This window comes from Mirounga leonina, unplaced genomic scaffold, assembly GCF_011800145.1.
Source record: "Mirounga leonina isolate KUSES-001 unplaced genomic scaffold, KU_Mleo_1.0 Mir_151, whole genome shotgun sequence".
Lineage (NCBI taxonomy): Eukaryota > Metazoa > Chordata > Mammalia > Carnivora > Phocidae > Mirounga > Mirounga leonina.
In genome coordinates this window covers 91977112-91991881 of record NW_023270377.1, presented here as the reverse complement: position 1 = coordinate 91991881, position 14770 = coordinate 91977112, and the positions used below count along the sequence as shown (strand labels likewise).

Here is a 14770-nt window from a genome sequence, read left to right as displayed (position 1 = left end):
GTTCTAAATTATTATATTTCAAATTAGTTTTTGAAGAGCTAGTATAAGATGTGAATGGTTCTGTGATGCATGGTTGGCAATATTATCTCTTGGTGCTTACACCATTCTATATTCAGTTGTTTCACCTTAGAACTGTACTGATCTGTTTATTGACAACAGCACTGTCAAAGGAAAATGGAAAAGCTATGTAGGATTTTTAGAGCTGTTTATTTACTATAATATATTCATTTGCACCAGAGAAACATAAAATGAAACTGACTTTGAAAACAGATGACACTGAAAGAATTTTGGCATTTCAGACGTCTTTGAAAATGGTCATTCTACCCTTCATAGACATTTGCTTTTAACAGACCAATGTGGGTTTCTTTGAAGATGTTAAATGACTTATTACAGCCTTTTGTTCTTTTGTACTCTTAAAAATCTAGAGTGTGATCATTATTCACAACTTCAGTATTCCCTTAAGTCCATAGAGTTGTAGCTCTGGAAGAAAACTCTTCTTGGTAGTTAAGCATTCTCGGTCACAATCTTAGGCAAACCTTTTTTTCCTTTATCTATAAAATAAACAGTAATCTCCCTTACAACACTGACCACATACTAAATTCTTACTGTATGTTAGTTCCCTTTTTTCTTCTCCCCTCTGCTTTTACTGATAAATTCTCTGTATGCCCTGAGTGACTTCAGGCTCACAAAATACATGTCATAACTAAGCATTCTGACTTGTTTAGGACAAGAAAATAATAAATTCACCAACAGTAGTATTTTTAATTTCTAAATACTATATAGAGTTCCATTTCTCTTGGCTATTTTGTTAAAATATTTCCTTTTGTTTTAATTTTAGGCCACTGAAAGGTATGATATATTTGATCCACAACAGTCCTCAGCCCAGGAACTTACAGTGGTGACAAGGACATGGGACTCCTCCTGCCAGATTCCAGATGGTTCAGTACACTTGACATCCTGGCTGACAACTGCGAAAAAGAACCTTGGATTACTTTATTTTATTTTTGTGGGACACCACAATCCCAGTTCCATAGGATACGTCAGGTAACCTGTCTGAACACTTGAGAAAAACACATCCCTTTTTCTTTCAAAATCTTACAAATAACAAGGAACCAGAGTATTTTAAGAAATGCCCTATCTCTTAATAACCTTATTGTTTTGAGAATGAGCCAATTAACTCTGGTATGGAATATAATTAAGGAAGACTTTTAAATTCAGTTTAGTCTGTGACTTTAGAATCTATTTCTCCCTCTTTTTTTTTTGTTTTTAAACCTTTTCAGATTGTTTATGGACTTCTGAAATTTGTGTTTAGATATTTTTTGTTCTTCTGTTTAGATATTGTTATTATGTTAAGTGATACATTGTGGCAATCATTTCACAGTATATGCGAGTATCAAATCATTATGTCGTGTACCTTGAACTTACACATTGTTATATGTCAATTATATCTCAAGCTAGGAAAAAATATAAGTTATTGACATCAAGTTCTCCTTTTCAGCATCACATTTCTCACAGGATCTAAATTGATACCTGTCCCTCATACATTCCTATCTCATACCCAGTATAAAGTCCCTAGTGTTTTCTTAACCTCACTAAAGATATGAAATATATTAGCATCCTATGAATTTGATTTCCTCAGTGTCTGGTAATACATGTTGTTAGGCACTGAATCACATTAGTCAGGAGAGTTTTCAATGCTTGATTCCTAATGCAGACTATTAATGCACATTCCCAACTGTATTTGGTATATAATGTTGCTGTTTATTATTTTTTTAATTATTTCCTTTTGGAATTGAAAGAAAATTTAAGAATTTTAGAACTTTAGGAATAAGTGAAGACTATAATACAAATACATTTTTCTTACAGGATGATACTCCTGAAATCCTTTTAGAAAAAAAAGATTTCTCATATCATCTAAATATGTATTTTTTATAACTCTGCAACCATTATCTTTTACTTAATGTTTAAGACCCTTTAAAAGTGAAATGTACGGGTACCTGGGTGGCTCAGTCGGCTAAGTGTCTGCCTTTGGCTCAGGTCATGATGGGATTGAGCCCCGTATCGGGCTCCCTGCTCAGTGGGGGGTCTGCTTCTCCTTCTCCCTCTCCTTCTGCCTACTGCTACCCCTGCTTGTGCTCGCTGTCTGTCAAATAAATAAAAATCTTAAAAAAAAAAAAAAGTGATATGTAAATCAGAATTACCTGGTATCCTTATTATAGCTCGTATCTCGTTGTATTATGCTTTTTATAATTTGTATATGTCCGCCACTAAGCTCTGTACTCTTTGAAAGCAGGAATTTTGCTTCTACCTGTGTAAACTCAACATTATTCCTGGACCATAGAAGGCACTTAGTCAATATTGTACAGTACCCGAATTTAAGAAATGTTTCAAACTGAATTTAAATTTTTTTCCTTTCTTGCTAAGGCTTCAAGTTCCCTGTAGAATTCTAAAATAACCTTTGCTGATGAGGATGTCTGATACTGTTACTGTAAAAAATGAAACTGAAACAATGAAGGATTTGGAGGCAGAAGTGAAAGATACAACCAGAGTTGAAAATCTTATCAAATCAGAAAACTATGGGAAGATTTTGGCAGAGAAGAATGAACGTTGTATTGACAACAATATTGATTTGCAGGTAAACAGGATTTTCTCTCTGGCTACAAATACTAAATACTCAAGATAGAGTTATACTCTTTATACCAAACTCACTTTCAGAATTCTAAAAGGTTAAGTTGACCCTTTGGGACATGTTGACCAGCTGGTTTTTTAGCGGTCTGGATTAGCTTGTTGAGTGTAGCTCTTTGAATTGCTTATATCTTTGATTTGCTTTGTATTTACTTGTAATGTAATTGCTTTTATTTGTATGTGGCCAATATGTTTTTTATTGGCTTTCTACTTTTTCATACCATTCTGCACCTGTTAGTGTCGTGAGAGTTCAGAGTCTAACCTAAGAGCCCTTAAAAGAGAGCAGAATAAGCATTGAAAACTATAATTCTCTTGGCAAAAACAACCCTCCAGGGAAGCAATCATCCATGACTAAGAAAAGTGGTTGATGGGGAAAAAAGAAGTCACTTGAGGCTTTTGTCACTACACATATATGATGACAGAATTAACCGTGGAGAAGGCTTTTAATTCCAGGCATAGATGGAAATTGATGAGTTGGTCAACCGATTCAAGATAGGTAAAAAATTATTTCAGGTAGTACATACATTCACTTCTAAGTGTTCCAGTTATCTTCTTGCTATAAAAGACATTACTGCAAAACAAAGGGTTAATAATTTTTAAACACCATTTTATTTTTTAATATTACATGATTTATGAGTCCAAAAGAATAAGGCCTTGGCTTACTGAACTTTCTATTGCACAAGGCATCAAAAGTGGTTTTTGCTAGTATTTAACTGACAGATGGGCTGGCGTGGAAGGTCCAAACTGTTTCACCCACATATCTGGCACCTTGGTAGGAACAGCAGAAATGTCGTCTCAGCTGGAACTGGGAGTGCCTACCTATGGCCCTTCCAGCATGGGAGGCCCAGGGTAGTTAGACTTACCGTGTGACAACTCAGGGCGTCACAGAAACAGTGTTCCAAAAGCCAAGCACAGCTGCAAGCGTTCTTTTGACCTAGGCTCAGAAGTCCCAGAATGTCTCTTCCACTGTTGTCTTTTTTTTTTTTTTTAATTTATTCATTTGAGACACAGAGATACAGAGAGAGAGAGTGCATGAACAGGGGGAGAGGCAGAGGGAGAGGGAGAAGCAGGCTTCCCGCTGAGCCAGGAGCCGGATGTGGGGCTCGATCCCAGGACCCTGGGATCATGACCTGAGCCGAAGGCAGACGCTTAACCGACTGAGCCACCCAGGCGCCCCCCACTGTTGTCTTTTGATGACATGTGTCAGTAAAGTTAATCCAGATTTAAGGGAAGGGGAATTAGAGCCTGCTTCTCAGTAGGAAAGACCTTTAATCTGCCACAAAAAACTTACCTTAAAATACTATTTTTAACTCATTTGTTTTAGTTTAGCCCTATGGATAAAGAATTCTACCTTTGGAGAAAATATTTTATCATTACTCTATCATTCTTAATACATCCTGGAGATCTTGAGGGATACATGAGGGCTACTTTGTTTTGTTTGTTTTATAAGTAAAGAAGATACTTTTGAAGGTTATTTCATACCTTCGTTCAGTCAAAAACTTTGTTTATTCCCCAGTATATGCCAGAAATGTGTTAGAAAATGAAAGCAACTCACACAGCTATAAAAAAGCATTTAGGCCCCACTTATTAAGTATAGTCAAGTGGTAATTACCTAAGAAATTGGGAGAAATCACGTACTTTTCCTAGGCATTTTTAGTAATAGCACTTTTTAAAACAAAAAATTGCCAAGCCTGCAATCACTATACTTGGTGATGGCAGTATGCCAATATCCTGATTGAATCAGAGAAAATCTGCTAAAATTCTATTTTATTCATGATTGAAATAGTAGAAGATTTCATTTTAGTCCCCTTTTTACACCTAATGTTCACTCTTCTAGGTCATGCTTATAAACAAGCGATTAATTTGGATTACTGCATTTCCAACTGTGTCTATTGTGTTGCCCTTGGCAATAAGCACAAGAGCATTCTGATGATGACTATCGAATCATGGCCCAATTGTTGATATTATAGGAAAATTTCATGCATTACCCAAACGCTTATTGAAGGCCTATTCTATGTCAAGGAAATACTATAGTAAGCAAAAATGGCATGGTCTCTGATACCATATTCCATATAGCATCGTGACTGTAAAGGTTAGGAAGAGGAACAAAGAGAACATGAGAATTCATTTAATCCATTGAATGCTATATTCACAGTTTATTCAAACATTTATTAAGAATTTACTATGTGTGAGAATATTAACTCTGCTTGGAACAACTGTGTTAAGAGAATAGAATCTTGTTAACAAGAATCTGGCTAATACGAAGTTACCTTTTAACTTAATACGGAATTACTCTTTATGAAATGCCTTTCTTCTAACATACTAGTAGACAGTTCATCTTCCTTTGGTACCTCTAAGATACTGCCTAAAGATTTAATTGTAGTAGCAACTATTATTAGGGGCACCTGGGTGGCTCATTCGGTTAAGTGTGCAACTCCTGATCTCAGCTCAGGTCTTGTGTTTGAGCCCCACGTTCATGGGCTCGAAAATAGCAGCTGTTTTTACTCAAATTTAGGTGTATGTGCGAACTAACATAGGTTTCCCATTAAGAATTTTGAATAAACCAATATATTCTCTACTTTCTTCTATATCATTTTGAAAGTGAACTACCATGAATAAACTTATGTCCAGTTGTCTTGCTTCAGCACAGTAATACTTGAAGTGACCTAGGAAAATGAAAATGTTTTCCTCAACAATCATACATTTTATCCATTTCCAAGTCTTAATTTCCTGGCCATCCCCTTAGTATTTTATTTAGAAAAAGTCTTTTTTTTTAAAAGATATTTATTTATTTATTTGAGAGAGAGAAAGCAAGAGACAGAGCACAGAGCACAAGTGGAGAGGAAGGGGCGGAGGGAGAGGAAGAAGCACACTCCCCGCTGAGCAGGGAGCCCAATGCAGGGCTCCATCCCAGGACCCTGGGATCATGACTTGGGTCGAAAGCAGACATTTATCCTACTGAGCCACCTAGGCGGCCCTAGAAAAAGTCATTTTTAAATGAAGGGATATATTAGCTTCTTTAATACTATGAAGAAATCTTACGATTTTCTACTATCTGTTAAAGATAGCATTTACATGAAAAATTTCATCCAACTAGGGAGAAGCCAGCAAACATTGGACATCACAGTGGATCGTTAGAAGTAGAGACTCTCTCATAGAGCTCCTTAACCTTTGCTTTTATAAATAGTTCTACTTGCATGATTCTCTACTTTTAAAAAATTTTAGTTGTGTTTTTTATTCAAAGTTTTGCTTCAGGTTATAATCTTTTACAGAATTTTAAGGATTACTTCCTTAAGAATACTTTAGTGCTAATTCAAGCAATCTGTGTGCATTAATATCGAGAAGTTAACTTACCCATGTAATTGCTGTGGAGTTGCTCTGAACTATTGATTATGGTCCCAAATAATTGTGCATAATTTTTGCTTAGTAACTTTTCTACTGCCACATGCTAGTCCTATTGCAAATCTTAAGTTGCATATTGGACTTTCTATGGTTATGAAGTATTTAGAAGATAGAGGTGATGAGGAGCCAAGTTTCTAAATTTTGTTTGACTACAACTAATATGTAATATGGGGTGAATGGTGGGGGCAGGGGAGGAAGTGTTTGCTTTGGTTTTCTTTGTATAACTAATTTATGTGACGTCTGGTGTTTGGTTTTTCTCAGCCATAGAATTTTCAGATTAAATTTAGGGTAAATTAATTGTGTTGATTTTTTGCAATAATTTATTTGAAATGTAAAATTAGGAATCTTGTACTCTGCTTACTTACTAATGGGTCATACTCAACTTTCCCATTCTTATACAGTTGTATCTTTTTACTTGACAGATGTTTTGCCTAGGTGTATTCATCCGTGTACATGTGTATGTAAACACGATCCAAAACATATTTTAGAGCAATTTAAACAATGGTCTCTCGACAAACTATTTATTGAACAATAGGATGGCCAATTCAGTTTGTGTTGGTTACCTTTGTTGTGGAGGAAATAACCGATTTTTGTGAACAACTAGGCCTTTATGTGCCAAAGTGCATGAACAGCTTCTGATATATATGAGTGAATTTTCCAGACACAGAATCAGTTGAAGTAGGTGTTTAGTATATTCTCAGTTTCTGTAGCAGGCCCTTTGATAATCAAGATGAGACTCTTACATCTTGTATCACCTAGTTAGTTCCAATGCATATCTTTAAAAAGGGGATGATGGGGCATGTAAGAGACAAGAAAGCAATGGCAAGCTAATAAGGTTATCAGAAAAATTCAAGGTATAGGTAATACCAATCCTCCACTTTTCCAAAAAATTACAGAGAAGAAAACTCTTCCGAACTTATTCTGTTTTTTAACAAATGGTGACTGGGACAGCTGGATATCCACATGCAAAAGAAGGAGGTTGGAGCTTTACCTAATGCTGTATATAAAAATTAACACAAAATGAATGAAAGACCTAAACTTAAGAGCTAAAATATGAAACTCTTAGAAGAAACAGGGGGAAAGCATCATGACATTGGATTTGGCAATGATTTCTTAAATATGACACCAAAGGGACCAGCCAAGAGGGCTTTTTCAGTTCCTAACTGACCGTACCTCCAAGACACCCCAGTCCCCAGGGATGCCTTCTACAATCTGCATATCTGAGAGAGAACAGGCCATGGAGCTGGGGCTGCCAGACCTGTTAAAAGTTGACAACTTTAAGGAGGTCAAAGGATAAATACTACAGAACCACAGAACATACTGAACAAGGTGTGGGTTGATATCCCCAAGATTCTGCATCTCAACAACCTCCCAGCTGATGCCAGCATTGGCTGTTGACAGGCTAATGGGCTGTACTTTGAACAGTGAGGACATAAGATGCCTAAGAGAAAAGCAACAACACTAATAAAGGAAAACAACCATTAAGCTATGGAAGCTACGCCAACCGAATGATTAGTCACAGCAGACTCCTTGACCCTTGGGTGTTTCCAGCAAAAATACACACAGCCCAGAGCAGTGATACACTGATCATGGCCCCACAGACAACAGGAGGAAAGCCACTAGGCTGGTTCAGTATTACCAAAGAGGGAATGTGGCATTCTCAAGAAAAGAGTCGAAGCTGAGATCTGAGACAAGACTGTATTAGTCTTCTGGTGCCAGACCCAATACCTGGGAACTTGAAAGTATGTGTTTGGGTTCAGAGTGGATGGGTTTCCTTTTGAAAACCATGGACCTCCTGAAAACCTTAAGAACTTGGGGAAGAAATCCTTGGAGGAGAGGTGCCCTCTGTTAATCCCATTGACATTTCTTCCCAAAAAGGATCCTGAGTTGGCAAGAGAAGCTCAAAGTAATGACCCACCATTTTGGAGTTAAATTCATTAAACTCAAAGATTCAGAGCTAAAGTTTCCAAAGTTCAACTGAGCACTCCTTCCATTTTCCAGATACCTACGCCAATGGAAATGAATTACACAGGGTCATCTGGGGAGCCAGTGGCATAATTTAGACTCGCCTCTAGCCTTCTCCCTCCATTTGTTTTTTCCAGAGCAGTGATACCTCATTTTTGCCCAACTACCCTAAAAGCAGCATCTGTGTTTCAGTGCATTTTCCAGCAAACTCAAGCTCTTTTTGCCGAGTCTTGTAGATGTTACAACATTGCAAAAATGAGGACACTCCAGGGGGCATCCCTGTCGGACGCTTTGACTTGCTTCCTAATTTGTGAGACTTGTCTGATGAGAGTCAGATAAGATAGGGTGTTCTCAAGATGGATGGGTTTTAGAAAGGGAAAATAAAATGCTAAACTCACATGCATACATGCCACAGATTGGCTCAGGAAAGGTATTCAGCATCTCTATCAGGCTGATGAGGGGAGACTAGGGACAGATGAATCTTGCTTTAACATGATTCTTGCCATAAGTAGCTTTTCTCAGCTGAAAACTACCATGGAGCCTTATTCCAGGATGGCTGATCAAGATTTGTTAGGCAGTGTTGGCCTTGAGTTAGAAGTGGTTTGAAGACCATCTTGCTGTGTGCCCTGAACCACCTTGCTTTCTTTACTGAGGGGCTCTACTAGTCCATGAAAGGTGCCAACACAGATGACTCCACCCTAATCAGGATCATGGTCACTGAAGATTGATCTTGTACAAATAAAACAGATGTTCAGTCAGGTGTTTCAGAAGACTGTAGGCACAGTGATTGCAAGTGACACTAGTGGAGATTACTAAAGGCTCCCTCTGGCCTTTGTGGGCCAGTAGGAGGTATTTTTTAAATGAATGAAGCCATTCAAAGATTATTCTTCAAAGCAGCGACTGACCCCATGCAGCAAGATCAATTATCACCTAACCAAAAGAGCTTGTTACTAAGGGCTGTGTCAGAGTAATGTGCTTGGTTTGCACCTGTAGTTATTGCCTTAATTCCAATGTTAATTTTTCTCCGTATACAATCAATGTAAAGCCATATCTCATGGTATTTATAAAGCATAATTCTCACTGGTCTTACTCTAATCAGAGTATCAAAGGGAATATAAATCAAATCTTTAAAAGGGGGAGGGGAATTAACTTGGGACAAAACATTGGATTTAGCAATGACTTCTTGGATATGACACCGAAGGCCCAGGTAACAAAAGAAAAAAAGACAAATTGGACTTCATGAAGATTCTTTTAAAGTGTGCATTAAAAGCCATTGTCAACAGAGTAAAAAGGCAATGGCAACCCATAGGAGGAAACATTTGTAAATCGTGTATCTGACAAGTGATTAATAACCAGAATATATAAAGAATTCCTAAAAACACAACTATGAAACGACTGTATTCAAAAATGGGCAAAGGACTTGAATAGACATTTCGCTAAAGAAGATCTGTGAATGGCCAATAAGTACATGAAAAGATACACATCATCATTAATCATTAGGGAAAAGCAAATCAAAACTACAGTGAGATACTACCTCACACACCCATTAGGATGGATATCAAAAACCAAAAACAAGTGTTGGCAGAGATGTGGAGGAATTGAAACCTTGTACACTCTTGGTGGGAATTTAAAATGGGACAGCCACTATGGAAAACAGTATAGCAGTTCTTCAAAAAATTAAAAATAGCATTACCATATAGCCCAGCAATTCTACTTTTAAGTATATAACCCCAAAAAAACTGAAAGCAGAATTTTGAATATATATTTGTATGCCCTTATTCTTAGCAACATTACTCACAATAGTTGAAACATTGAATCAACCCAAATGCATCCATCAACATATGAACGGATGAGCACACTTTGGTGTATACATACAATAGAATATTACTCAGCCTTAGAAAGGAAGGAAATTCTGCAGTATGCTATAACATGGATAAATCTTGAGGTCATTATGCTAAATGAAATAACCCAATCACAAAAGGCAAATACTGTATGATTCTACTTACATGAAGTACTTCAAATAGAACATTAAGACAAAGAAGAATGGTGGTTGCCAGGGACTGTGGGGAGAGGAGAATGGGAGTTATATATAATTAGGTATAGAGTTTCAGTTTTACAAGATGAAAAAAATTATGGATGTGGATGGTAGTGATGGTTGTACAACATTATAAATGTATTTAATACTACTGAACTGTATACTTAATTGTTAAGATGGTAAATTTTGTGTGTATTTTTCTGGTTAAAAAAATGGGAAAAAGTTAAAGCATGCTTTAAGTAATAAGATACATTTTTTAAGAAATTGTATTCCTATTACAGCCAAATCTGGCTGCCAAATTGATACCAAAATATAAAACAAAGACTATTTACTTTAATAAACAGAACTTGTTTTCTCTGCTTTGTTCTTGTGTATATATTATGTAATTTCAGTTCTTTGCTATTTGAAGTGAAATTATAACTGATTTTTATTGAGTAATGCCACTTTGGCAGGTTATAATCTACTTATGTAGTAGTGTATTAGTTTTCTGTTGCAGCATAGCATATACTATAAACTTAGATGCTTAAAAGAACATCCCCTTGTCAACTCACAGTTCTGTAGATTAGAAGCTAAGTTGGGCTCAGCCAAGTTCTTTGTCTAGGGTTTCACAACGCCAAAATCCAAGGTGTTGGCCAGGCTGGGCCCTCATCTGAAGACTTGGGAGAAGAATTTGCTTCCAAGCTCATTCCAATTGCTGGCATAACTTAGTTCCTCACAGCTAGCTGTAAGTCTGAGATCCACGTTTCCTGACTGACTTCTCAGCCAAGGGCCACTCTGCTCCTAGAGCCTGCCTACAGTCCTCCCACGGCCTCTCCATCTTGGCAGCCAGCAATGGTGTGTCATTTCCTTCTCACCCTTTATTTCTGACTTGCCTTTCTGCTCCCAACTAAAGTAAACTTTCGACTTTTAAAGGGCTCTCCTGATTGGATCAGACCCAACTGAGTTATCTCTGTATCTTAACATCAATTTATTTGGGATTTTAATTACATCTATAAAACCCCCTTCACAGCCTTACTTATACTTAGATTGGAGTTTGATTAAATAATCAGGGGATGGGAGTTTGGGGAAGCCATCTTTAGTGTTCTCTCTGCCACAGAGAGTATTTGATCCACAAGAAGGTTTTTTATAGGTCTGATGTAAAGTGTACTAGACTGAGGTTCTGAAGGTCTTGGGTTCTGCTTGACTGTTTAGTAATTCTGAACTTGGACTATGAGATTCTTGAGACCAGAACTGTCTTACTTATCTGTGTAGCCCCAGTGCCTGGCAGTGTCTTGTATATAAGCAGGAACTCAGAACATGTTAATTAAATGAAGTCACACTGAGATAATTTTACCTCTCTATTTTCTTTTCATCTTCATTGTCATTAGAGGTTCCTACAGAATTAAAACTGAGCTGGTGAATGCATGTATAAGTCTGTGAAAACTATAAATCATTACTATAGGAGTAACATACAGTAGCCTCACTTAATTTTTTTTTTTTTTAAGTTAAATCTTATGGCTAGTGAGCAGAAGTAGGACATTGGTCTTCTGACAGGCTAGATTCCTAACCTTTAATAACCTATTACATATATATAGTGCTTTAGGTTTTACAAAACCCCTTTTTTAAATCTGCCTTTTAATGAACCTATTCAAGAGCCTTGAAAACTAGTACAAATACTATGAGCTTTTATACAGATGAGAATAAACTGAAAAATTTGACCAGGATCACCTACTTATAAGCAAAGCTAGAGATTTAAATTCAATCCTCCTGCATAGGAAATACAGCTTGTATTTGCCAATTCCTCATCTCTTTTATTTTAAAATTTTTTAATAGAAAGTTTTATACCCCTGATATTTAGAATTATAAGGAATGACCGAGGATGGGAGTAAGTTACAAATTCTTTTTTCTTCTAATGCCTTGGAACTCATTTACTTTTGTGCATTTTCTAGTATTCATCTTTTGATTTCTCCCACCTTTTTGCCTGTAAGCCCTCACTCCATTATGTAGCATAACTTTTTAAATTGGGGGGTTTAGACTGTTAGAAATCCTCTTGACCAAATTAAAGAAAGTAAATGGGAACAGAGGACAGTCCTGACATGTAGAAGCTCTCGTAGGGAGCACTGATGTGTGCATCTGAATGCACTTACGTGCTGCTTCCTTCTCTGTAAGACATGGAAAGTAATTTTTCTTTATTTTATCTATTTTCCTTTTGTTGTCACTGCTAAATTTGTAGTATGCATAATCCAGGGACAAAATCCCCAAAATACAATGCTGCTTATCTTTCAAGAACTTTGGGCACAAAATGGGGGACAGGACACACTGTTACTGCAGATTCTCATTTCTGTTGGTTTTACAGAAGGCTTTCGTGGATGTTAGAATGAAATGGTGGCTTTTTTTCATAGGTCAAGCATGCTAATCTAGATATTAAGGACTTTTTTTTTTTAATGTTTCATGTTTGGTACCAAGCTAGCTTCTTGCTTTTAATATGTATGAATGATAGATACCTGTCTGGTATTGGGGTTAGAGAGGTAGATTGGAGGTGGTAAAGTGTGTTTAAAACCTATCTGGCTCTATTTCACAGACACTTCAGCTGCTTTCCCAAACCAAAACCTGGTATCACAAACTACAGCTGGTTGCCCCAGCAGGTGTCCCAGTCATGTGATTGACAATCTTACAGTCATGCTGAATGAACATGCACATTGTAACTCTGCCCTCTTTTCTTCATTTCTGCTTCACTGTCTTACCCTAGACCAGGCAAATAGGATTCCATCACTAATAAACTGGTGGTGAACTTCTTACAGTGTTGAAAAGACGCCATAGATAGATGGTTGTACTCTGACTCGATGTGCATTTGAAACATTCTTCTTAATAAGTTTGGAACTTTTCTAAGTGCAGCTACTTAAAATGCCTCAGGGTTTTGTGTGTGTGTGTGTGTGTGTGTTTCCTAATCTTAAAGTATCATGTGTTATAAAATAACTTAAGAAGTGTATTTGATTTTGGTACTACCTAAGTTACCTTACAAGTTCCATTTAGCTCAGTTAACATGAGAATTGTGGCCATTTGCTGACTTAAAGAAAATACCAACCCACAGAATGATTTTAGAGAATCTTCCGCAAGTGTACTTCTGGGAGGAATCAATACTTTTTTACTTAAAACCAACTTTGATTTCCTCATTTCCAGTACTTTGTGCAGGTAGTTTCTCTGTGGTTTAGGATTATGAATTAAGCAACAAACTCTCTGTTTCGGTATGATATTTAATACAAATCTTTCTTGTGTGTTCAGCGGCCATTGCAGTCATTTGGACAGACAGGAAAAAGGTCTAAGGTATAGTAAATATTTTGTGCTGGCATGCCAAGGGCCTTCCTTCATGCTTGATGAATTCTTGTTTTCATACAGCACTGCATTCAGTTTAGTTTTGTCATATTTTGTTTGGGGCAGAAAGCTTATTTTGTTTTATTTGGGATTTTTGTCTTGCCTAGTCGCTTTTGTGCATTGCTTTTATATCTTTAATGGTTCTCTATAGAGAAAATGGCTTTCTTACCATTCTTTGGGTTTTGAAATTAGAATTAGTCCCATTCTTGCTATTGCTACAGTTTTCGAAACTGCAGTTATTTGTTTTCACTTTTAACAAAGGGTTTTGTGATATTTAATGATATATTTAACTTGTACATTTCACCTACTTTTATACATGGCAGAAACTATAAAGAAACTTTCTAAGAAACTCTAGGGGGCTTTTGGATATGCCCTAGATTTGTGAAATGTAGTGTTAATTTTAAATACTTTTCTTTAGTCAAGCTCAAAGTTAAAGCTAGTTCGGAGCCTTGCAGTGTGTGAAGAATCTCCACCACCCCCTACAGCAGAGATATCACAGGAGAACCAGGTAAAAAAAAACAAAAACAAAAACAAAACAAAACAAAATTGTTATTTAAAGACATGGTGCAGTAACCTGCTTCCTGGAGAATACTTTTTCATAAGGTTAAATAAAAGTTGTATATGCATGTGTGTGCATTATGTATGTGTTTTCATTCGTTTGTTTTATTTTTAATGAGTGAAACTGATTTCATAATACTTGCTACTGAAGATACACATGAAAAGGTGGAAAAACCTTATTACTTCAATCTAAGGCTTAGTGCAGTAGCTTCTCTCTGGAAAAATGTAGGGATTATATACTTAACTGGGAATATGACTTTAAGGGATTATAAATTATTATTGAAAAGTTATAAAATATTAAAGTAGTACTTAGACTGAATGTAATTGTGGTGAAATTTACCCTTTTGATTTTGGCTTTTATAAATTTGTTAAACACTTACTGCTTGTGTGTGAAGAGGAGAGACTACCCAAGACTTTGGCTTGATGTATTATTTTACTTATTAACCTGAATGCATGGTGAAGCCAGTTTTCTAGTTAGGTTGGCTGTAATAGTTTAATACTTCTAATTTCTCTTCTGTTTGTGCTTGTAAAATACTGAACAACTGAGGTTCAAGCAAATGGTTCAGTTTGCCTTTTGTATTCTTTTTAATGCTATGGCTTTACTTTTCTAATAATCTCAGCTATGCATTGATCTTTGTCTCATGTTACCTTTGGACATTTATAGATAAATATTTTAGGACCCTCTACCAATGCTTTTATCAAGTGTGATAATTTTGCCTGTTTGTGCTTTGTTCTACTTCTTAAGGATATATCATGTCTGATATCCCCTTACAT

General features: G+C 36.5%; 1 protein-coding gene across 8 annotated transcripts in view; it reads left to right on the top strand.

Moving 5' to 3' along the window:
• R3HDM1 (R3H domain containing 1) overlaps window positions 1–14770 on the top strand; it is a 195647-nt gene that overhangs the window by 67630 nt on the left and 113247 nt on the right. For 3 of the 8 annotated variants that reach the window (XM_035008139.1, XM_035008142.1, XM_035008140.1), the window contains exons 1-4: window positions 636–1044; window positions 2425–2635; window positions 13349–13390; window positions 13857–13946. In XM_035008139.1, coding sequence (XP_034864030.1) covers window positions 2465–2635; window positions 13349–13390; window positions 13857–13946 — 303 coding nt within the window. In that variant the 5' untranslated portion in view covers window positions 636–1044; window positions 2425–2464. Of the gene's footprint in view, window positions 1–635; window positions 1045–2424; window positions 2636–13348; window positions 13391–13856; window positions 13947–14770 lie in introns of those variants that run through there. The other 5 variants (XM_035008136.1, XM_035008137.1, XM_035008143.1 and 2 more) reach the window with 3 other exon arrangements.